The 24,021-nt window shown below is 37.3% G+C and overlaps 1 protein-coding gene across 11 annotated transcripts in view; it reads left to right on the top strand.

Annotated features, from left to right (window-relative positions):
- The window catches only part of TANC2 (tetratricopeptide repeat, ankyrin repeat and coiled-coil containing 2), a 558,975-nt gene that overhangs the window by 403,824 nt on the left and 131,130 nt on the right, over positions 1–24,021 (top strand). For all 11 annotated transcript variants that reach the window (XM_044000435.1, XM_044000439.1, XM_044000440.1 and 8 more), the window contains one exon: positions 19,811–19,936. In XM_044000435.1, the coding sequence (XP_043856370.1) occupies positions 19,811–19,936 (126 nt within the window). The remainder of the gene's footprint in view (positions 1–19,810; positions 19,937–24,021) is intronic.

A 24,021-nucleotide genomic window follows, 5' to 3' on the forward strand; every position in this document is an offset into this window, starting at 1 on the left:
GGTAATTGTAAAGTGGGAATAAGGAGGGATTTAAGTGAGTCTGAACAGAAAATGATCCGAGAATTTTTAGAGAAATTAAAACAGGAGATTTTTTTGCAAAAAAAAAATTATGTCTAAAGAGAATATAGAAATCTCTTTATAATATGGCATAGAGGAGAGCGCTTAGGAATAAAAAATTTTTGGTTTTAGGTTCTAGTCCCAACTCTTCCTAGTTGTGTGTACTATTCTCCCTGAACATCAGTTTCCTCATCTGTAAAATGGAAATATTGGTATTTGAGCTCCCTGCCTCACAGGGTTGTTATGAGGAAGGGGAAAAAAAAACTTTGTGAACCTTAAAGTGCTATATAAATATGACTTGCTGTTATTATAGTAGGAGAGATTAGTCCTGTTACATACATACTCACTGCTTAAGTCAGCAAGAACAGCAATATCTGTTGGTTAATCTGGTTAAATTAGTGCAAGTGATGTAAGGAAGAGATTACTTTAAATGTGAGCATCGTTTTCCCCATAGTACCTATTCCCATATTTACATACAATTGACTTAAGTCTTATTGTCCATACTCAATATAAGTAATCAACTCTGGACTTTTTGTTTTTTCATATTTTATACTACATGGGTTATCTTTGCTTATGAACTAATATGTGCTTGATATTTGTCTGCCCACTTGTGATGTGAAAACAAGTTTCTTAACTGCCAAAAAGTCCATCACTGAAACTTTATGTAAAGCAACAATTCTTAACCATCCTGTTCGCCTACTTCACGCCCTCTGGACACTAAGTTTCTTAATGTCAGATATTTTTATGGGTTTTCTTCTAGATTTTTCTTTTTATATAAATTGTTTCAATTAAGCTTTGGTGTCTTTTTTTTTTTTTGCTGAAATGAAATATATAGATTAGGTTTTTTTTCTTACCCTTTTGAATATTTTTTGTTCTCTACATTTTGATGACCTGCCTGACCTGATTATCTTCAGAATTGTGGTTTATCTCAATCACCTGATTGACAGCTATAACAACACAACTGATTTTTATGTCTTCAGTTTCTAGGCAGTCTATTTGAAACTTCAGATCTAAGGTAGCTTCCATACCCAGTGGCCTGTTGCACTTTGGAGAATTTGAAAGTTTAGGATGTTAAATAAAATGTTCTAGGTATTCATCCATTGATCATTTTGCTTTTATGGTCTTTGTGAGAGGAAAAGTTAGGAATGGTTCTACCTATATTTTGAAAAAACTTTTCACCAACCATTAAAATATCAAAATAAAAACTTTTAGTTGGGGGCAGCTAGGTGGCATAGTAGATAGAGCACCGGCCCTGGATTCAGGAGGACCTGAGTTGAAATGTGGCATCAGACACTTAACACTAGCTGTATGATCCTGGGCAAGTCACTTAACCCTCATTGCCCCACAAAAACAAAAACTTTTAGCTATAAAAACTGATTTAACTGTACTAGCATACCATTGTATTTAGAATTGTAATCAGGTCATATAATCATTTAAATTTTACATAATTAAAATACTGTACTTATTAAAAGATCATGCTGGGGGCAGCTAGGTGGCGCAGTGGAGAAAGCACCGGCCCTGGAGTCAGGAGTACCTGAGTTCAAATCCGGCCTCAGACACTTGACACTTACTAGCTGTGTAACCCTGGGCAAGTCACTTAACCCCCATTGCCCTGCAAAAAAAAAAAAAAAAAAAAAAAGATCATGCTACACTCTAAAGCTTATAAGGCTTAAAAGTAAATTGGGTAGCAAATAGTACAATTTACCTTAAATTCATGTTCAGCTTTAGAGGCTAATGTGAATCAGGAAACAGTAGTAAATTCTATCATCTGGGAACTAGGGTCTTAGTGTAACTACTATTGTCGTTACAGTTTGTTTCTTAGCAGAAATTTTTCCCCATATCCATATGATACACTGCCTGAAGGCATAGTCATGTTCTCCTGAGACAAGATGGCTACCTAATATTACAATCTACATTTAATTCACAACTGTTATTATTATTACTCAGTCCTTTTCCCCTAATCATTTCTTTTTTCTTTTTTCTTTGGCAATGAGGGTTAAGTGACTTGCCCAGGATCACACAGCTAGTGCATGTCAAGTGTCTGAGGCTGGATTTGAACTCAGGTCCTCCTGACACCAGGGCCAGTGCTTTATCCACTGCACCACCTAGCTGCCCCCTCCCCTAATCATTTCAAAGAACTTTGTCTACACTGTTCCATCCTTAAACCTTAAGAGCTGTCCTGTGACGCAGATTTATCAAACTCTGTCACATTCTCAATGGTATTTGTATGTACGATTCTGGTACACAAGGTATTGTTTGCTAGTTTCAACTCTTTGCCCAAAGAGTTTTTAGACGAACCATTATAGAGGGGGAAAAACCTTTACTAAAATGGTGACTACAGGCACAAATTATGAATTCACTAGATATTTTCAGTTTGTCTGGATAAACTCAAGACATAAATATACTGGAAATCAATTATAACAATATGATAATGTCATTGAAATACTAAGCAGTCATGGAAGTAGGGAATATTAATATGGAATGGGAAGTACTACTGTAGTCAGAGCTAGTCTAGAAAAATCTGAGGAATTTTTGAGGAAAGGTAGATACATGATTCAACAGGGAATATGGAGAAGATATTCTAATTGTAGAAAATTATTTGTATAATAATTTATAAGTGAGAGGTAGTAAAATGAATAAGTAGGGCAACAAGATTTTTTTTATTTTAATTTTTTTTGTGGGGCAATGAGGGTTAAGTGACTTGCCCAGGGTCACACAGCTAGTAAGTGTCAAGTGTCTGAGGCCAGATTTGAACTCAGGTCCTCCTGAATCTAGGGCCAGTGCTTTATCTACTGTGCCACCTAGCTGCCCCCAAGATTATTTTTTAAATACACAGAAGAAAGGAGGAGAAAGTTCTGAAGGGTACATAGATGAGCAGAGCAGTATTGGAACTACCAATGTGTATTTAATATGTATTTAAAAAATATTGTTCATAAGAGAAATTCATAGTATCATGTACAGTCCTCTTTTCTTTATATAAGGAAGTGTCTGTTGAAATTAGTTAACTTCATAATGATAATAAAGAAAAAATGTTTTGTTTTGGGGGTTTTGGTGGTGGTTGTTGTTTTTTTTGGTTTTTTTTGTGGGGCAATGGGGGTTAAGTGACTTGCTCAGGGTCACACACCTAGTAAGTGTCAAGTGTCTGAGGCCAGATTTGAACTCAGGTACTCCTGAATCCAGGGCCAGTGCTTTATCCACTGCGCCATCTAGCTGCCCCAAAAAAATGTTTTAAAGAAATGAATAAGGTATGCCTGGGTAGTCGCAGTTGAACCCAAGACTACTAGATTTCAAGCCTTTTATTTTATTTTTATAGCGCATGTCTTATGATTCTTCAATAAAAGGGAGATAATTTGAAACTGACAAAGGTTAAAAAAAGGACAAGAAGAAAAATAATTTATTCTTTTTTAAGTGCCTACTATGTACAAGGCACTGTCCTAGACACAGGATTATGTTATACAAATAACAGTAAAGAAAATGATAGGAATAAAGGCTTTGGGTTATTATCCAGACCAAAGTAGTAATTTATACAATGATTATTTTTAGAGAGACTGAGGGTGGGGGTAGGGGGTGGGGATCACATGACTTGCAAGTTGACAGAATAGTTGTTTTACTGAAACCTCTTTTATCCTAAAAACCTCAGAAAAAGATATTTATATGCCTCATACAAAGGAACAAAATCTTAATCCATTAAATAAAAAACACTACGCAAAGTTAGAAAAAAATGAAATATCATTCAAGAACTTAAGTACTTAGAACTTTCATTCAGCATCTCTACCTCACCCCAACCTGCTTTACATATTAGATACATTGAGCTGAAGCAATTTCAAAGCCTTATTATGGGGTATAGCAGGATTCAGAATTTAGAAGACACAATGGATAACATTTCCAAGAACCTAAAAGAAAGAATGAATGCAGATTTTGAACACAATATACAGAAATAGAAGGAAATTTGGCAGAGGAGAAGCAAAAAGAAACAACTTTGGGAGACCATGGGAGTTCAATGTAAGCCAAAGTGACTGACCTTGAAAGCCAGATACTGAAAAATAACTTTAAAATTATAGGCTCCTCTGAAAAACATGACAAGTCTTGAATACCATACTGCAGGAAATAAAACAAGAAAACTGCCCACAATATCTTAATACAAATAACAAAGTATGATAAACTGAATCCTCAAATCACCCCCAGAGCAAAAGCCTACACTTGAAACTCCAAGGCATGTAGTGGTTAAAATTGACAATTTAAATAACAAACAGAAAAATTTTATAAGGAGCCAAAGCAAACATTTAAAAAATCCAACTGTTTTGAAATATTCATGAAATATTCATGAAAAATGGAAGAAACTGAGACCCCAAATAAAATAACCCTGCAAAACTAAGCCTAATTACCAATGAAAAAAGACAGACTTTCAGCATAAAAGTATTTAAAGGCATGGGGGGGGGGGAGCATAAGGCTGGAATCTGAATAGAACATTCACCCTCATTTGCTGAAAACAAAAGAAACACAAGACAGGTAAATAAGTCAAATTATCTAGAAAAGATAAATAATAAAATTCTCATTTTTATAGAGTATTTTTTTAAAAAGAACTTGAACAGAGAAGTAAAAGGAAAAAAGTGATACATCATTAAAGGACTAAAAAGACCTTAGGGGCTTAAGGGTTTTTTGTTTGTTTGTTTTTTGGTGAGGCAATTGGGGTTAAGTGACTTGCCCAGGGTCACACAGCTAGTAAGTGTTAAGTGTCTGAGGTCGGGATTTGAACTCAGGTCCTTCTGACTCCAGGGCTAGTGCTCTATCCACTGTGCCACCTAGCTGCCCTGGGGCTTAAGGTTTTAAGGAAACAAGAATCTGGAGAAGGAAAGGAGAAAAAGCTGAATTAATGCCCCAAGGACTAAACTCTATAATCTTCTATAAGTCAATCAGTATCCAGTGGGAATAATAACATTGTGGCAAAATGCATGGTCAGGAAGAGGAGAAGTAAGAGACAGGAGCTAGAGAGTCACCAATCTATAGATGAACTGAACAGAGAAGGAGTGGGAGCTGTGGGAGAATAAGATAAAAGCCATGCATGGGGGGGACTTGGATTACAGGATATAAAAGGGAGAAGTTCTTTACTCCAAATGAGAAAGGAAAGAGTGTCACTGAAGAACATTGCTATGAATGAGGAAGAGGGGTATGTCTATGAGAAGAGATAAGAACTTTACAATGAGTTTCATGGTGGGGAGGTGGGGAGGAGAAGAGGGTTAGGATACATAAGGCTAACAATTAAATAACCTGAGCTTAAGAGTGGAAAGCGATTATGGTAAGGGCAAGGGATAGTACCAAAGCCTCTTGACTTAGGACAGAGTGACTCTCATCATAAGACACTGCTGCCATTCATTATTGTTTCCTTCATGAACTGATATTTCTTAGTGGAGCAAAGCAGGAAAAAAAGGAAGGATGAGATAAGACTTAAAGATGCAATAACAGAAATGGAGAGAATTTGATGAAATTCTACCCTAATGAGAGTCACAGAGAAAGGAAAGAAGAAAAAAATTAGGAATATGTAGCCTGTAATTTCTAAAATAAAATTCTAGTACCAGAAGAGAAATAAGAAGGACAAAACAAAGGAAAACATTGTGAAAGGCAAATGAGTATTCTTTAAGCTAAGAGACTGGGATGGGAGAAAAAATTTTGAACCATATACTTAGCTTGTTAGAGAGAAAGGAGAGAATGGGCATAAGAAGGATAAACATAAGTAAATTTAAAAGAAATGAAGATAAATTAGCAATTTAAGTAAAATCAAGAAATTTTTACTAGGACAGGGAAAGGGGGGCCAGTGTGGAGAAACTTACAGGGATATGGGAGATTTATAGGCTTAGTTGCCTAGAACACAGAGAAGCTAAGGGATTTCCCCAAGTTAACATAGCCAGGACAGGTTTCCTTACTAGGGAATTCCCTATTACCAATAAAATCACCAGAAAAATAGCTGGAGGAAATCACAAGCCTAACAGTCATAAATGTAATAAATCAATGACAACAGTAAAAATGAAAGGGGAGAAAAAAACATAGCTGTATATAGGAAACACAATTTTAAAAATTAATAAACACAGAATGATGAGACTGGAGGGAGAGGGAATTAATGTATATCTGATGAATCCAAAAAAAAAAGCAGGAGTTGTACTTATATCAGAGAAAGCAAAACATATATGTGTGTGTGTGTGTGTATAAAATATTGTGTCAAAGGAGATAAATTGGGAAACTACATTATGTCTAAAGAACCATAGATGAAACAATATCCATACTAAACATGCATGTGTGAAAATGACATCAACACTAAATTCATAAAAGTTAATTGAATTGTAACAAGAAAGAGATAGCAGCACATCATTGTAGAAGACTTGAATGTTCCTTTCTCATAGCTAAATAAAACTCAGACAAATAAACAAAAGAAAACATAGAACTAAAGCAAACTGTTGAAGTTATGTTAGAAGGAACATTTAAAAATATTCACATTTCTCAACACTATGGTACCTTTAAAAATTGACCATATGTTAGAAAATATAATTAAATGTAAAGAGGCAGAATACTAAACACATCCTTTACAGACTATAATCCAACACAAAAGTAATTAATGTGAGGAACACTGAGCAGTTTTGAGCAACTGTACCATTTGCATCAGAGACAAGAGACAGCTAAGGAGAGTAGATGCTGAGCACTCAATAGAGCAACATACCCAACAGAGACATTACACGAAAATGGAAGCAGCATGAGGACTCTAGCCTTTACAACACAAGTATTGGGGCGGGGGGGGGGGGGTGTCCCAGTACCATTGTACTAGCATGAGTCCACTTTTCACATGGAAATTATATTTATGAGGGAATATACTCTTCATTTATGTGAAAACGTTTTGTAGGTGTACTGTTGTTATATACCATCTTAGTAAATGCCTTGCTAAGAGTTAGTTGTGTCAGGAGGCAGCTAGGTGGCACAGTTGATAAAGCACTGGCCTTGGATTCAGGAAGACCTGAGTTCAAATCCAGCCTCAGACACTTGACACTCAGTAGCTGTGTGACCCTGGACAAGTCACTTAACCCCCATTGCCCTACCAAAAAAAAAAAAAAGAAAGAGTTAGTTGTGTCTACTGGTTGATTATCAATATGAAGCCCACCAGTGGGACTTTTAAGTTATAATGTTAGGTGTTCAGATCCATAAGTTACCCCTAGAAGGAAGGTAGCAGCCTTCTCTTGAAGACTAAGAGTTTAAGACCAAATTGGGTAAATACCCCAGAAGCAGTGTTACACTTTTAACAACCATATGAAATAATGTTATGTGTTACTAATAAGGAGAGAAATTAAAATTAAAACAGCCTTTATACCAAATGAATTGGCAGAAATGACAAAAGATGGATCTAACAAGTGTCGAAGGGGTTGTGGGGGGAAAAGCACATTTTGACTACACTGTTGGTGAAATTCTCAATTGGTCTGACAGTTCTGGACAGCAATTTGGAATTAGACTTTTTTTTAAAGTTATGAAAATATCTATACCCTTTGATACTAAGATCCCACTACTCTGCATATGCCTCACAGATGATAAAAAAAAGGCCCTATATGTGTCCAAATTATTTATAGAAGCACTTTTTGTTCACGATAAACTGGAGACAAAGTAATGCCTATTAAATGACTAAACCAGTTGTGGTATGTGAATATATTGCCCCATAAGAAATAATAGATATGAAAAATACAGAAAAGCATGGGGAAAATAATGTGAACTGATGTAGAGTGAAATAAGTAATAAGAACTGGGGAAAATATATACAGCAATGTAAAAGGAAAGAACAAATTTTAATATTTAATTGCTATGTAATTATAATGACCAAGCTTGACCCTGCAGCAGAGTTGAAAAAATATACTATAGTAGTGGGGACAAGCGGTATAAAATATTGCATATACGGTCAGAAAACATGCAGAAATTAATTATCTTGATGAGAGTTCACACAGCTAGTAGGTGACTAAGGTTGAATTTGAACTCAGGTCTTCCTGACTCCAGGCCCAGCCCTCTATCTACTGTGCCACCTAGCTGCCTCTTTATCCTATCACCAGTTTTCCCCTGCCAACCCTATTCTTATTCACATGCTGCTAAATGAAACAAGAAAATCACAAAACTGTGAAGACTGGGTCTGCTAGAATATATATTACATAGTCTCAACTGGGCCCTCACTATAGCAAGGCAATCTTTTTATCTTCCTAATCTTCATTTCCTGCCAGGCTGTATTCTTCTGGACATTTCCATCATGCCCCAGAAATTTCTTTATCCTGGAAGATTTTTGCTTACTCTACTCTATCCCCCACCCCTCTGTCAAAGAGATCTTCCTAAAATACAGATCTGACCAAGTCACCCCACTATGTAGTAAACTACAATAACTTCCTATTCCTATTCATCAAATAGAAAATCCTCTGTTTGGCTTCCTCCCACCCCCACCCCCACCCCCACCTCCAGGCAATGAGGGTTGTGACTTGCCTGGGGTCACACAGCTAAGTATTAAGTGTCTGAGGCCAGATTTGAACTCACGTCCTTCTGAATCCAAGGCCAGTGCTTTATCCACTGTGCTACCTAGCTGCCCCCTCTTTTTGACTTTTAAAGCCCTTCATGACCTGTTCCCTTCATAACTTTCCAGTCTTCTTAATCTCAGTCCTCTCCATGTATACTGTGATATAAGTGATCCCAGTCTCTTGCTCTTTCTCACACAAGACACTCAGATTTCTGACTCCATGACTTTCTATTGACTCTCTCCCACATCTAGAATTCTTTCTCTCCTCACCTTAACATTTTGCTTCTTTGGCTTCCTTAAAGTCATATCTAAAATCCTCATTTCTACAGGAAGCTTTTCTGGTCCCCCTTAAGCCTAGTACCTTCCCTCTGAGATTACCTCCACTTGTCTTGAACATGTCCCATTTGTACAGTTGTTTACATATTCTATTCCCCAATTAGGTTTTGAGCCTTTTGAAGGCAGGGACTACTTTCGCCTCTCTTTGTATTTCCAGTACTTAGCATGGTGCTTGGCACATAAGTAAGTGCTTAATAAATGCTTATTGATTTGGTATGAATTGGTAGTGAAATAAAGGAGACGTATATAAGGGATGTTGTGAAGGTAAAAATATGATTTAACAACAGATTAGATAGATTGGGTGAGTGAGAATGAAGAGTCACATGGTACTGAGTTTGCAAGCCTATGTGAATAAGAGGGTGATGGTGCCCTAAACAGTAATAGGAAAAGTGGGGAGAGGCAAAGGTTCCAGGGGAATAATAATGAGTTCTATGTTGGATATGTTGAGTTTGAGATGCCCAGAGAGGTTTGGATGTGAGAAATGTGGAGATGGAAACAGCACGCTTATGGCAAGTGATTGCGTATTTGAGGTGATGGAAAGTGAAGAGTTGAAGAGAACCCCAAGATTATAAACCTTGGAACCTAGACAACTGGTGGTGCCTTTGACAGAAAAAGTAAAATTCAGAAGTGGTATGAGTATGGGGTGAAGATAATGAATTCTGAATAGAGGGTTTTATATTTGATGTTGGAGGTGATTGGGAGCCACTGGAGTTTATTGAATAGGGTAGTGAAATGGTCAGACTTGCACTTTAGGAAAAGCACTTTGACAGTTGAGTAGAGGATGGACTGGAGTGGGGAGAGACTTACGGCAGGCAGAAAACCTAACAAACTATTGTAGAAGTCCAGGAATGAAGTGATGACACCACCCTCTCCCCTTCCTCCCCCCCCCCCAACACAGTAGTGGTATATCATAGAAGAGAAGGGGGCGTATACAAGAGATGTCATGAAGGTGAAATCAATAGACTTTGGCAAAAGATTGGATAGGGAGGGCCACAGAGTGAGAGATAGTGAGAAGTCTAGGATTTTAAAATCATCCATGGTATTTTATGAGATTACCAAGTGAAATAGTATAAAGGGACAAGGAAAGAAGGCCCAGGAAATACTGTAAAGGGAGAAGGAACCCTAACCTTTTGGACACCATAGATAAACTGATACACTGTGGGTAAAGATCCAGCAAAGGACACTGAGAAGAAACAGTCAAATAGGTAGAAGAAGAACCAGGAGAAGAAAGGGTCCCAAAAAACTAGAGAGAAAAAAATGTCAAAAAGAAGAGGGTGATGGACAGTGTCAGTGGCTGCGGAGAATTGAATAAAAATGAGGAGTGAGAAAAGGCAATTAAGAGATGGTAAGTGTGGAGAAAGAAGTTTTGGTTGAATGATGAAGTTGGAAGCCACACTGTAGAGAGTTAAGAGAGTGAGAGGAGAGGAATTGGAGACTGCGATTATAGAAGGCTTTCTCAAGAAGCTTAGACACAGAAGTCAGGAGAGATGTGGAACTATAATTATAAGGGATGGATGAATTAAGGGAGGGTTTTTTGAAGATGGAGTTTCATGGGCATGATTGAAGGCAGTAGGGGAACAGCCACTAGACAGAAAGTTTGAAGCTAAATTAGAGAGTGAGGATGACAGAATAGGCAATTTTTTAAAGAGTTCAAGCTATTTTATAAAGTAACATTCAAAATATGAGTAATATTACTCAAAATAGTATTAACTTAAATGTTTGTCAAATCAATTTTTTGTTTTAATACGATATTGCCCCCACCCTGGTGCAGGCCCTCATCTTCTTATTCCCAGGCTATTGCAAGAGCACATTTATCTGCCTGACAAAAGTCTTTCCTCACTTCAGTCCATCCTCCATTCTTCTATAAATGTAATTTTTCTAAAACACAGATCAGAAACATGTAGCAAGAAAACACTGTCTACTAGTTAGGCATCGAGTGCTTTTTCATTTTCTTAGTAAATATCAATCCAGGGTGATATTTTAGTTTTTTACAAAGTATTTTTATTCTACTCTACATACCACCTTCTGTGTAATTAATATATAGTACTGTGGCATCATATTGTATAATTCACATAGGCAAATTCAACTATATGTATTAACCTAGAGTGATAGGTACTTAGGCCCATGGCTAGTCAACACTAATGTGGTTTCCTTCCTTTCAATCTATAGCACCTACTCTAAGCAGAGCTAAGCCCAGTAACCTCGGCTTACCTGTAAGCCTGGGGTTTACCTCTTAGAGAGTCCATTCAGCTTGTAGGATTTTGTATGCCCCTGTTCCTTTAATTTCTCTTTTTCCTTTCAAACTTTTCCCTCAGCCCTCATCTCTTGGCATATTCATACCTCTGATACGACCACCAGTCTGAGCAACAAGGACATTGGACTTATCTTGTTACTTGTTAGCCTTGGCTAGAACCTTTATGATGAAGGGACAGTGCCAAGCTCTGGTCCTAGTGAATCAGGGTGTTCTTATTAAGGGGGAGCTCTTCATCCTCCTCACTTCAGCCTTTCTATTGTAAGGGAGTGCTTTCCCCCTTGACAGTAAGAAATAAATGGCATTTCTAGCAATTTGATCAAACCACTGGTGAACACCAAAAAGGCATTGAGCTCAGTACTGGAAGATATAAACCATAAATTGCAGCATCAAGTTCCAAATGCATAAACCTCCCACATGGTTGAAGAATTTCTGCATGTGTGTTATTAAGTACCATCTTGATCAATACTCCTGTTAGCTAAAAATAGGGATTAAAAACAACAACTAGAGTTCTACAGTACTTGGGATGTGTGTCTGGTACTAGGTCCACATGTGCCTCTTCTGCTTGCCAAGAAATCCTTAATGATAGGTCATCTTGTCTTGAGTAATTTTTTCTAATTTAGTAAAGTATGATAATTTGACATTATAACTAAATTATAATCAGATAGAAGAGAAAACTGATCAAGAAAAGAAGAAATTTGGCACCTTTTATGTTAACTGAACCAAAGTGTCCATGACAGTCATTAAAAATGTTGAAAATGTATCACATCTGACAGCTTAAACTTTTCTTCATCTATTTTTTTAAAAAGCCTTTTTAAAAGCTCTTTTATTAAGACAGTATTTTTTTAAGTCTACCATTGTAAATGGTTTTTCATAGAATGTTAACTATGATTACATTTGTCTCCTGGAAATTTGTTGTACCTTTAAAAATAATTTAGTTTAGGGGCAGCTAGGTGGCGCAGTGGATAGAGCACCGGCCCTGGAGTCAGGAGTACCTGAGTTCAAATCCGGCCTCAGACACTTAACACTTACTAGCTGTGTGACCCTGGGCAAGTCACTTAACCCCAATTGCCTCACTAAAAAAAAAAAAAAATTTAGTTTAAATCCTCTTTTGCTGAGTCCTCAGTTAAAAGCTCAGACATTTAGCGGGGCAGCTAGGTTGGCACAGTGGATAAAGCAGTGGCCTTGGATTCAGGAGTACCTGAGTTCAAATCCAGCCTCAGATACTTGACACTTACTAGCTACGTGACCTGGGCAAGTCACTTAACCCTCAATGCCCTGCAAAAATAAGTAAATAAATAAAAGCTCAGATATTTATTACTTGCTTTTCAGTTTTATTGTCTGCTTACAGTTGCCTTCTCATTAGCTTTTTTTTGGAATGGAAGACACTGTAAAAAGTGTACCGCATTTCATTCAACAGCAACTGAGTTGAAATCCCAGCTTGGATACTGTGTGACCTTTGACAAATCAGTGAACAATTCTGGACTTGAGTCTCTCCACCTATAAAATGAAGGGATTAGACTAGATGACCTCTAAGGTCACTTTTAGCTCTAAATCTACAATATCATCATGATTCTATTCAGTAGAATAATTCAAGATAGTCCCCATATTGTCTTTCTACCTTCCTTTTGAATTCTCTTGTTCTGAAGAAAAGTTAGTCAGCCACTTAGGATCATAGGCCTAGTGTATATTAGATATAGTAAAATTTATATCTGTAAGAAACTTAGAATTTGCTAATGAAAAGGTTTCACCTTATAGTAACTATCTTTTTGTTGCATTTATCAAATAGAGATAATACTCTCACTTCTTTCTAAATATTGTTAAGAGGACTAAATAAAATAATTATACAAAACACTTTATAAATGTTAGCTGCTATTATTACTTTCATTCATATAGTTGTAAACACTCATATCCTCTACTTAAGAAAAATAATTTTTTCCCCACCTTTGTAAAGAAAACTTGTCAAACAATCCATGATAATTCATTTGTAAGAATTATGCAAGGTTTTTGTTTTGGTTGTTTTGTTTTAAATCTTCTTGTTCTAGTAATTATAGAAGTCTCCCAGGGCAAAGACTTCTTTTCCATTCTACATCTCCCACATACTTACTCCCAACCAGCTCAATCCTAACAAACTCCATTCTCTTTCTTCCTCTGTCCTCACTTTTCATTGTGCCCTCTTTAACCCCTGCTGTTATTTTTTAATTGCTTCATCTCTTCTTTTCATACTCTCTATCATCTAATATTTATGAAAATCTTCCTCAGTAATATTGCTTCACTGGCCATGCTTCTCCTTTTCTCTTATTCTCGACTTTGTGCACCAGGAGAAGTGACAATATTCTTTGCTCTTTGCTGCCATTTCCAGACCTTATTTCTGCCACTGTCACTCAGAAGCCTCTCCTTTGAGATTCATTGGCATAGAAAAGATAATGGAATCTAAGTGAACTGATAAGATCACCAAAATATTCCATTTCCAGGCATTTTACTGATTGCCCCCTCCAGCCTATCTCACTCCATGCTCTTTTTCTTTATCTCCACCTGTTGGCTTCCCTGACTTCCTTCAAGTCCCAGCTAAAATATAAGCTTCCACAAGAAGCCTTTCCTATTCTCTCTGACCTTTCCTCTTTTAATTATTTCCAATTTAACCTTTATCTAGCTTATTTGTACATAGTTATTCACATGTTGTCTCCCTATTAGCTCTTGAGCTCCTTGAGAGAAAGAACTGTCTTTTTTTTTTTTTCAGGGCAATGAGGGTTAAGTGACTTGCCCAGGGTCACACAGCTAGTGTCAGGTGTCTGAGGCTGTATTTGAACTCTGGTAGTCCTGAATACAGGGCTGGTGCTTTATCCACTGTGCCATCTAGCTGCCCCAAGAACTGTCTTTTGCCTCCTTTTTTTTTTTTTTAATGGTATCCCAAGTGTTTAGCACAATGTCAGGGACATAATAGGCATTTAATAAATGTTTATGGACTGACTGAATAAATGACATCTTTTACTGGCCACAATGCAATAAAAATCATAATCAGTAAAACTCCTTTGAAAAGAATTTGTGGATCAAAGAAAAAAAAACACATTATCAATAGGTAATTACATTGAAGAAATTACAACAATGAGACAACATATCAAAAGTTTTGGAGATCTTGCCAAAGCATTCTTTAGGGAAAAAATCCTGTCTCCAAACACTTTCATCAGTAGAATATGAAAGGAAAAATCAACAATTTAGCTATGCAAGAAAAAAGAACAAAAAAAAAGAACTGATAAATAAAATTAGGAAGAATGTTTAAAAATTTTTTTTAAATATATAAGCCATTATCTAACTTGCTAAAGGGAAATTAAATCATCAGTATCCAAAATGATAAAGAATTCACAACAAATGAAGTAGAAATAAAATGAAATATTAGAAACTATTTTACGTAAAAATATTTTTTAAAACTGATAAATGATATAGATGAGTACTTTAAAATACAAAATGCCTAAGTTAACAGCACAGAAAATGGGTAATTTAATACTCCAATCTCAAAAACAAGTAAATTGAACAAACCATAAAGAAATTCCTAAAAGAAAAAGAACCCAGCACCAGAATTTTTGAGTAAATTCGATCAGCCATTCAAAGAACAATTAATACCAATATTACACCAATTATCTGCAAAGAGAAGGAAAAACGAGATTCTTCAAAACTTTTTCTATGAAACAACCATGGTCCTGATACCTAAACTCGGAAGAGATAAGACAGAGAAAGAAAACTATATACTAGTATCTAATATCAGCACAAAATATTGAATCCAGTGTTAGCAAAGAAGCTACAGAAGAATATTGGAAAGATTATACACTATGACCAGCTTGGATTTAAATCAAAAATAAATGGTTGATTTAGTATTAGGAAAACTGTAAACATAGAACCACATTCATAACAAAAAATTTAAATCACATGATTTTATCATGTATCAAGAGACACAGAAAAGGCTTTCAACAAAATTTAGTTTCCATTTTTATCAAAAACACTAAAACGTGGGGCAGCAATGGATAAAGCACCAGCCCTGGATTCAAAAGGATCTGAGTTCAAATCTGGCCTCAGATACTTGACACTTACTAGCTGTGTGACCCTAGGCAAGTCATTTAACCCTCATTGCCCTGCAAAAAAATGAAAGAAAGAATATATTCATTCATAGTTGGACAGAGCCAACATTATAAAAATGTAATATGACCTAAATAACTACAAATTCAATGCAGTGTCAGACTACCAAAGTGTTACTTTATACAATTTTTTTAAATAGCAGAATTTATTTGGAAGAGCAAAAGGTCAAGTATCTAAAGGGAATTTTTTTTTAATAGGGAAGTAAGGGAAACTTTGTGGCTGTTGAGTCATTTCTAGTCATGTCTAACTTTTTGTGACCCCATTTAGGGTTTTCTTGGCAAAGAGACTGGAGTGATTTGCCATTTCCTTCTTCAGCTCATTTTTCCAGATGAGGAAACTGAGGCAAACAGGGTTAAATGACTTGCCCAGGGTCACACAATCAGTAAGTATCTGAGACTAGATTTGAAATTAGGAAGATGAGTCTTCTTAACTCCAGGACCAACAGTCTATCCACTGCACTACTTAGCTGTCCCTATAAAGGGTTCTAACAGTTCTCAAATTATCTGATAAGGTAATAATTATTGGGGGCAGCTAGGTGGCACAGTGGATAAAGCACCAGCCCTGGATTCAGGAGGACCTGAGTTCAGATCCGGCCTCAGACACTTGACACTCACTAGCTGTGTGACCCTGGGCAAGTCACTTAACCCTCATTGCCCTGCTCCCCCCAAAATAAATAAAGTAACATTTATCAAAAACCATTTTGTTCTGGTTAAAAAAAAATATAGAAAAGTTGATCAGTGTTACTGACTCAGTGTTTAAGATTCAAAAGTAACCAAACAACATAGCATTCAGTAAACCCAAGTACTAAAACTAATGATAATAGCTAATATTTATATAACACTGTAAGATTTTCAAAGCATTGTACAAAAAAAAAGAAAAAAAGCATTGTACATGTTATTGCAATAGGATTCATTATTCAACAAAACTGCTAGAAAACTAGAGAGCTACTACAAAAATTAGATATAGGACCATAGCTCGCAGTATTTACACACTAAGAGCCAAATGGATATCTTACTTAGATATTAAAAGTTATATCATAATCAAAGTAGAGAAGCAAGAAATACTTCTTGATAAAAGTATAAAGAAGATCATGATGGAAAAACTAGAAGTTTTCTTTTAAATAAAAATTGAAAACATTTTGCACAAATAAAAGTCAATACAGTTAAGATTAGAAGGGAAGCAATTCCCTGGGGAAAAAAATCTTTATAGCACATTTCTTTGAAAATGGCCCAATATAGGGGCAGCTAGGTGGTTCATTGGATAGAGCAAGGGCTCTGGAGTCAGGAGGACCTGAGTTCAAATCCCGACCTCAGACACTTAACACTTACTAACTGTGTGACCCTGGGCAAATCACTTAACCCTAATTGCCTCACCAAAAAAAAAAAAAAAAATGTCCTGATAGAGGAAAAGAAAAATGACAGTTGTTGGTTGGGCTATGGGAAGATAGGCATTCTAGGACACATTGGTATGCCTATAAAGTGATTCAGCCATTCTAGAAAACAATTTGGAACCATATCCAGAAAGTCACTCTGCATACATACCCTCTCACCTAGTGATATTGCTACTAGCCCTATACAGAGAGATAAAAGAAAGAAGGGAAGGACTATATGTACAAAAATATTCATAGAGATACATTTGTTATGGCAAAAACCTGGAAACAACATATGTACCAGTCAACTAGGGAATGGCTGAACAAATGATGGTATGCTAATGAAATGGAATATTAAATTGTAAGAGATGACAGAAGGGAGAGATTGAGGGAAATCTGAGAGAGCTTCAGTGAACTGATGGAGAGTAGAATAAGCCAAACAGTGTGAATGATCTGTACAATGACTACAACAAACACTCTAAAGGAAAACTGATTTAAGACCTGTGATCCACACAGTGCCCGTTTATAACACTAGAAGACAGACGGTCATTTCATACATTCCACTTTTTGTCAGACTGGTGATGAAGTACAGAATAAGTCCTACATTTTCAGACATGGCCAACATGTGAATTATTTTATCCTTCATTTGTTACAAGGAAGGGCTTTTCTTTTTTCTTTTGGCAGCAGAGGGAGAAATGAGGAGGTAGTGACAGTGATACTAAAAAAGAGGACAAGAAGAAAAGAACAGTGAATCATTTAAAAAATAAACAGATGAAAGCAGAAGGAAATTTAAAAGGACCATAAACCAGGAGTGTAGTAATTGAAAGTTATGCTAAATTTTAAATGCATTTAAAGGAACAAGCTGCATGTAGAGATTCATGGTTCTGTGTGCAGTCTTCTTTTTCTATTTTCTAGATAGGGAATATTCACTTTTCATGTTTGTCTCATTCATAACAATAAGGAATAGAAAGAAAAAAGAAAATAATCTAGTTACTGGTAATAAGCTAGAAACTATTTTCAATCACTAATAAAAAGACTAACCAATATTCTCATCACTGAAATGCTCTCAATTGGAAGGAGTGTGGCTCCCTTTTAATTTGTCATCCATTAGCAGAAACCGATTTCCTGTTTCCTTGGGTGGCATAAAGAGTCTTCTGTTGTCTTCACAGAAAATGTCATGAAATCTACTCTTTTATCCCAGAACAAACTTTTATTTCCAGCTGAAGAACAAGCAGGAAGCCTTTTAGAATTTTTGTCTTTTTGCTCCTCTGTGTTAACATGTAATGTGTGTATTTATTTGCATATTTTATGAAGCAGGGGATTTGGATTTGAAGAGAGATGGACAAGAAACAATATGTAGTCTCCCTAACTGTTCATGGAGTCACAGAACCTCCAACCAAAATGTATGATTACTTAGATTAAAATAAGAAATAAAGTCCTGTTGTGGAGCATTAGTGTAACAAAAGGGCCTTTGATTTAATTCAGATTTTTATTTTCTTGTTTGTCCTTTTGATATATGCTTATTTCAGTTTGCTTTTCTAGTTATAAATCAGTTTTTCTGAGCTATAAGCTGTAACATCTCAATGAGTTTTCAAGTTGTTTGTGAAGAAATTTTTTGACATCTTCTTTAACTGATCAGTTAAATCCACTGTAATATAATAGGTGGCCAGTAGGAATTCAATTCTGTGTACCCAAGTTGTATAACCTTTATTAGAAGGAATTTAGTAAATGTCTGTATAGCTATTTCTTCAGGAGTACCAGACCTGAGTTCAAATCTCTCCTCTGACATAGCCTAGGTGGGTCAGCAAGTCACTTAACCTCTGTCTCAATTTACTCATCTATAAAATAGAGGGTGGCAATATTTGCTCTACTTCATGGGTTTGTTGTAAGAAGAATATTTTGTATACTTTAAAACATTCTATAGTGGTAGGTTAATAGTTTTATGTATTCTGAATAACAATAACTAACATTTATATAGCACTTACTATGTGAAAGGTACTTTGCTAAGCACTTTACAAAGTATATCATTTGTAAAATGAAGCAGTGTGATTGCAACTTAAGAAACAATTAAGTAGGGGCAGCTAGATGGCGTAGTAGATAAAGCACCAGCCCTGGATTCAGGAGGACCTGAGTTCAAATCCAGCCTCAGACACTTGATACTTGCTAGCTGTGTGACCCTGGGCAAGTTACTTAACCCTCATTGCCCCGCCTCCTCAAAAGAGTATATAAATATAAGAAACAATTAAATATTGATATTGAGCTCTAACTTGCTATGTTATCCAAATGCAAAAGACTCCCCTCTATGGTAAACCTTAGAGCAATCAAATGCAAACCATACTGACCTATTGTGTGGGAAGGTTACTGGAAATATTAATTTAAAAATACTGAGGGGGCAGCTAGGTGGCGCAGTGGATAAAGCACCGGCCCTGGATTCAGGAGTACCTGAGTTCAAATCCGGCCTCAGACACTTGACACTTACTAGCTGTATGACCCTGGGCAAGTCACTTAACCCCCATTGCTCCGCCAAAAAAAAAAAATACCGAGTTCTTTTCAGCCATTTTTTTCCCTTTTTACCCTGTCCCTGAAGTCTTCGTTATTTTGAGTGTTCCCTAGCTCCCAAATTCTTAACAACTTGACTCATTATAGAGCACAGGTCTATTGGCTCTCCAGACAGATGGGGCAACCAATAAACTCTACCTTTAAAGCTGCTCCTAACCCCTTCTGCCCCAAACTCAGAGGAAATAGGAATTACTTCCTCTGCTGTTTTCACAGGGCATCATTTTGGAACCAGTGCCCATAGGTCATTTCCCATAAGTTCTTAGGACACTCATTGTTATGCATCTGGCAACCATACCAAGCACCCATTATCTATTTTACCTTTATTCTTTTCCAGGTGCACATACAATAGCAAAATCTATTCCTATTTTTAATCATTTTAACATTTTTAAAGAAAAATGCTAAAAATAATTAGATGATTTTTCTTCACCTATTCAAGCTGACAAAGGCTTCTCCAATGCAGACATTTGTCTTAATAATAACTCACATTTGTATATCACTTTAATTTTATAAATTGCATGCTACATACTAGTGTTGTAATATTATCCAACCATTGAGATTCTGATTGAATTCTTTTACCTTGGCAGCTACCAGCTCTGCCCACCTGGAGGACCTTGCTTACTTGGATGAGCAAAGGCATACTCCCTTACGAACATCTCTCCGAATGCCACGGCAGAGCATGGGTGGTGCTCGTACACAGCAAGACTTGAGAGGTAAGAAAGACCTGAAGAGCCCAGAGGAAAAGGAAATGGGCAGCAAGAACAAGGTGATTTGTATCATATTCCCATGCTTATTATAGTATGGTAAAAGACAAGATAATTTCTCTTAAACTGGAGTCTGTTCCTTTAACCTCTATCCTAGAGAACAAAAATAACCATAAAACTATTGCACTAAATGTCAATGCATAAAACTATATAATTTCCAGCTGGCAGGAGCACTGAGTTCTCCAAATACTATAAAAGAAGATGAGAAAGCTATATCTGGTGCAGAAGAAAGATTGCTAGTTATGATGTCAAAGGAACTGGACTCAAATCCTAGCCCTGCCACTTATTGTTTGTGTAACCTCAGTTAAGTCATTTAACTTTGGGCCTCAATTTCCTGACCTGTAACATAAAAGATTTAGGTCCCTTCCAACTCAAAATGTATGAACCTATGATCTTATATGATAAGTTCCTAGGATGCTGGATTTCATAAGTCATTGTTGACAAATTTAAAGCTTTATTATACTATAAATATCCTTAATTTTAAATTTATTAATCCACAAACATTTATTAAACCTTCATCTCAAATATAACCTTAGGCATTGGAGATATAAAAAAAACATTCCCTGCCCTCAAAGGCCTTACATTCTGATAGGAAAGCTAACATGTACATAAAATATATATATATAAGAAACATAATAAATGAAATATAGTTGGAGAAAGGAAGGCATTAGTAACTGGGGGGACAGGGAAAGGCCTCCTGTAGCAGATAGTGCTTGTGTTGAGTCTTGAAGAAAGTGAGGGATTCCAAAAGGCAGAGTTAGAGAAGGAGCATATCCCATGAATGGATGACAGCCATTGCAAAGATATGGAAACAGGAAATGGACTATCATTGTGAGAAACAACAAATAGGCCAATATAGCTGCACCATAGAGTACACAAAGGGAAGTAATGTGTAAAAGATTAGAAGGGTAGGAAGGGGCTAGGTTTCGAAAAGCTTGAATTTTTATTTTTATTTTTATTTATTTATTTATTTATTTAGTTTTTGCGGGGCAGTGGAGGTTAAGTGACTTGCCCAGGGTCACACAGCTAGTAAGTGTCAAGTGTCTGAGGCCGGATTTGAACTCAAGTACTCCTGAATCCAGGGCCGGTGCTTTATCCACTGTGCCACCTAGCTGCCCCTCAAAAAGCTTGAAATGACAAACAGGAACGTTTATATTTGATCCTAAACATAATAAAGAGCTACAGGAGTTTAATGGAATTGGAGGATAACATGATCAGACATGTGCTTTAGGAAAATCACTTTGATAGCTGTGTGGAGGGCAGGTGGGAGTTGGAAGAGATTTCAGAAAGGGAGAACATATAAGAGGCTATGTCCAGACAAGAGATGGTGAGAGCCTGAACTAGGACAGTGGCTCTGTGAGTGGAAAGAACAGAGCATTGTTGAGCTCTGTGGCCTTGGGCAGTCAGTCACCAAGTATTTGTTAAGTGTCTGCTCTGTGCCAGTCACTGAACTAGATGCTAGGGGAATAAAAGACAAAAATGAAATAATGTTTCCCCTCAAGGAGGGGAGGAAATGCACACATATTCATTTCAATTCAGTAAACATTTATTAAACACCTGCTATGGGCCAAGAATTATGCTAAGCATCCGACGGGGAAAAAAGCAAAAAAGTCTCTGCCCTCAAGGAGCTTACAGTCTAAAAGGAGAAGAACAAACTGGAAGTGGGGGGAGGGTAGGAGGAGAGCAGGATACCAGGAGTACCTGGAGTGAGGACATCATGGTCTATAGCATTCATACCAAGCAGAACTGAATGAAAAGTGGATAGTTAGCTGGAAAGTCCTCCATACAGGAAAATTTTGGGAGGAGTTTAGTGAATCATCTTCTAGCACTTCAATCAGAAGGGAAAGGAAGCTGGGGGAGTTGGGAAGATTTTGAGTATCCAAGGCTGAGTTAAACAGCATTTATAAGGAAATTTCAGGTGACCAGTTAATCCTAGGAGGGATATCTTGTTCCATGGAGTTCAGACCACATACAATATTAAGTAGATAGAAAATAGATCTGTTTAGGCTTGGACAGTTTACCTTCCTGAGGCTCAATTTTGTCATTTGTAAATTGAGGAGGTTTGGCCAAATAACCTCTTAGGTCGCTTCCAACTCTTCATCTCAGATCCCATAGGGAAAAATGAAAGGTAATTGCAGTGTGGAAAGGAGAAGAGGAGTAAATAACAGCTTGGAGGATCAGGGAAGGCCTCTTGTGTGAGGTGGATCTTGACTTGACCTTTGAAGGAACCTACAACTCTAAGAGACAAAGATAAGGAAGGAGGAAGTACCTTGGTGGGGAGGGGGGAGATAATGCAAAGGCATGAAGGCAGGAAATAGAATGTGGTATGTGAGTCACAACAGCATGTTGGTAAATTTGGCTGGAATGTAAGGTGTAGGAAAAGGGGGACTTAGTAAGGTTATAAAGATAGGCTGAAACCAGATGGTAAAGGACTTTGAAGGCCAAACAGAGGTATTTGTTTTTTATCCTAGAAGCAATAAGGAACCACTGGAGCTGTTGGAAGAATGAATGATAAGACCTGTGCGAATCGGGGTGAGGGGTGGGGCAGGGAATATGAGAATGAGGTCTATTTTGATTATGTTGGATTTGAAATGAGATGCTTGCAAGACATACAAAACTTTTCAGGAACTTAGTTTTCTCATCTATAAAAGGAGGCATCCTGACTAGATAATCTCCAAGTTCTCTTCCACCTTCAATTATTATGATTCCATGACTATTTTCATCATCTGGCTCTCACTATATATGACCTGTTGTCCCTCATTCTCATCATGACAAAGGTGTTAGATAAAGTGAGCCCAGTAAATTATGTATGTCCCTATTCCTGCAGCTAATAAGACCTATCGGAGGAGAATCAGAAATTAATATTGTCTAGCTAGAAGTCATCAAAATGTTACTTCAGTGATATGTAGACCGGCCCCATTCACATCCTAAATGAAATTAGTAAAGGTGTCAAATATGCAAAGGGGGCAGAGAGCCAAGATGGCAGAGTAAAGGCAGGTACTCATGTGAGCTCCTCCAAATTCTCTTATAAACAACTTTTAAAAGATTCCTCAAAATGAATTCTGGAGGAACAGAATCAACAAAGAGATGGGGTAAAACAGTTTTCCAGCCTGACAACTTAGAAGGTTGTCAGTAAAAGTCTGTGTTACTGGAGGTGGAGCCAAGATGGCAGAGGAAAGACATTAAACACACAGAGCTCCTGATACAATTACCCCCCAAACAGCAATTTAAAAACCCTGGAGCAGAAAAACCCACAAAAATACGGGCTGAGATTATTTTCCAGCCATAGTCAGATTAAAGGGGGCCATGCTGGGCTGCAAGTAAAGTCCAACCCCACAATCACACTGACAGAGACCCCCAGGCAGACTGCACCAGAAGAACTGAACAACCCCGAGCCTCCAAATCAGCTGCAGCACCACCATCTTCTGGAACTGAGCCTGTGGTCGGGTGAGAGGGCTGAACAGCTGGCCAGGGAGGAAAGTACAGGGGTGTCAGTGGGACCTAGGGAGGAATTCAGCTGTCCCACCCCAGCAGGGAACAAGGAAGAAATCTTGAGCTGCAGGAGGCCCAGGTGGGGGAGGGGCACAGGCTCATCAAAGCTAAGAACCACACCACAGAAAGCTTTGCTGGTTGGTTGGTTAGTAAGTAGGCTTGAGGTTATCTTTGGACCAGAGAACAGGCCAGGCAAGAGAAAAACCTGCCCCCTCTCAAACCAAAACACCTGGGACCCTCTGAAGCTGGGGACAATAGTGTAGCCTGAAAGCAGGGCCCCCCAGTGGAGAGTTAAAAGTCAAGTAAAAGACCACAAGATGAGCAAGCAAAGAAAGTTGAGAATTATAGAAAGTTTCTTCAGTGACAAGGAAGATAAAGGTGCACCCTCAGAAGAGGATAACAACCTCAGGGCCCCTACATCCAAAGCTTCCAAGAAAAATATGAACTGGTCTCAGGCCATGGAAGCTCTTAAAAGGGACTTTGAAGAGAAAGTAGGAGAGATAGAAGGAAGATTTAGAGAGAGGGGGAAAAAATGGAAAGAG

Source organism: Dromiciops gliroides, chromosome 4, assembly GCF_019393635.1.
Source record: "Dromiciops gliroides isolate mDroGli1 chromosome 4, mDroGli1.pri, whole genome shotgun sequence".
NCBI lineage: Eukaryota > Metazoa > Chordata > Mammalia > Microbiotheria > Microbiotheriidae > Dromiciops > Dromiciops gliroides.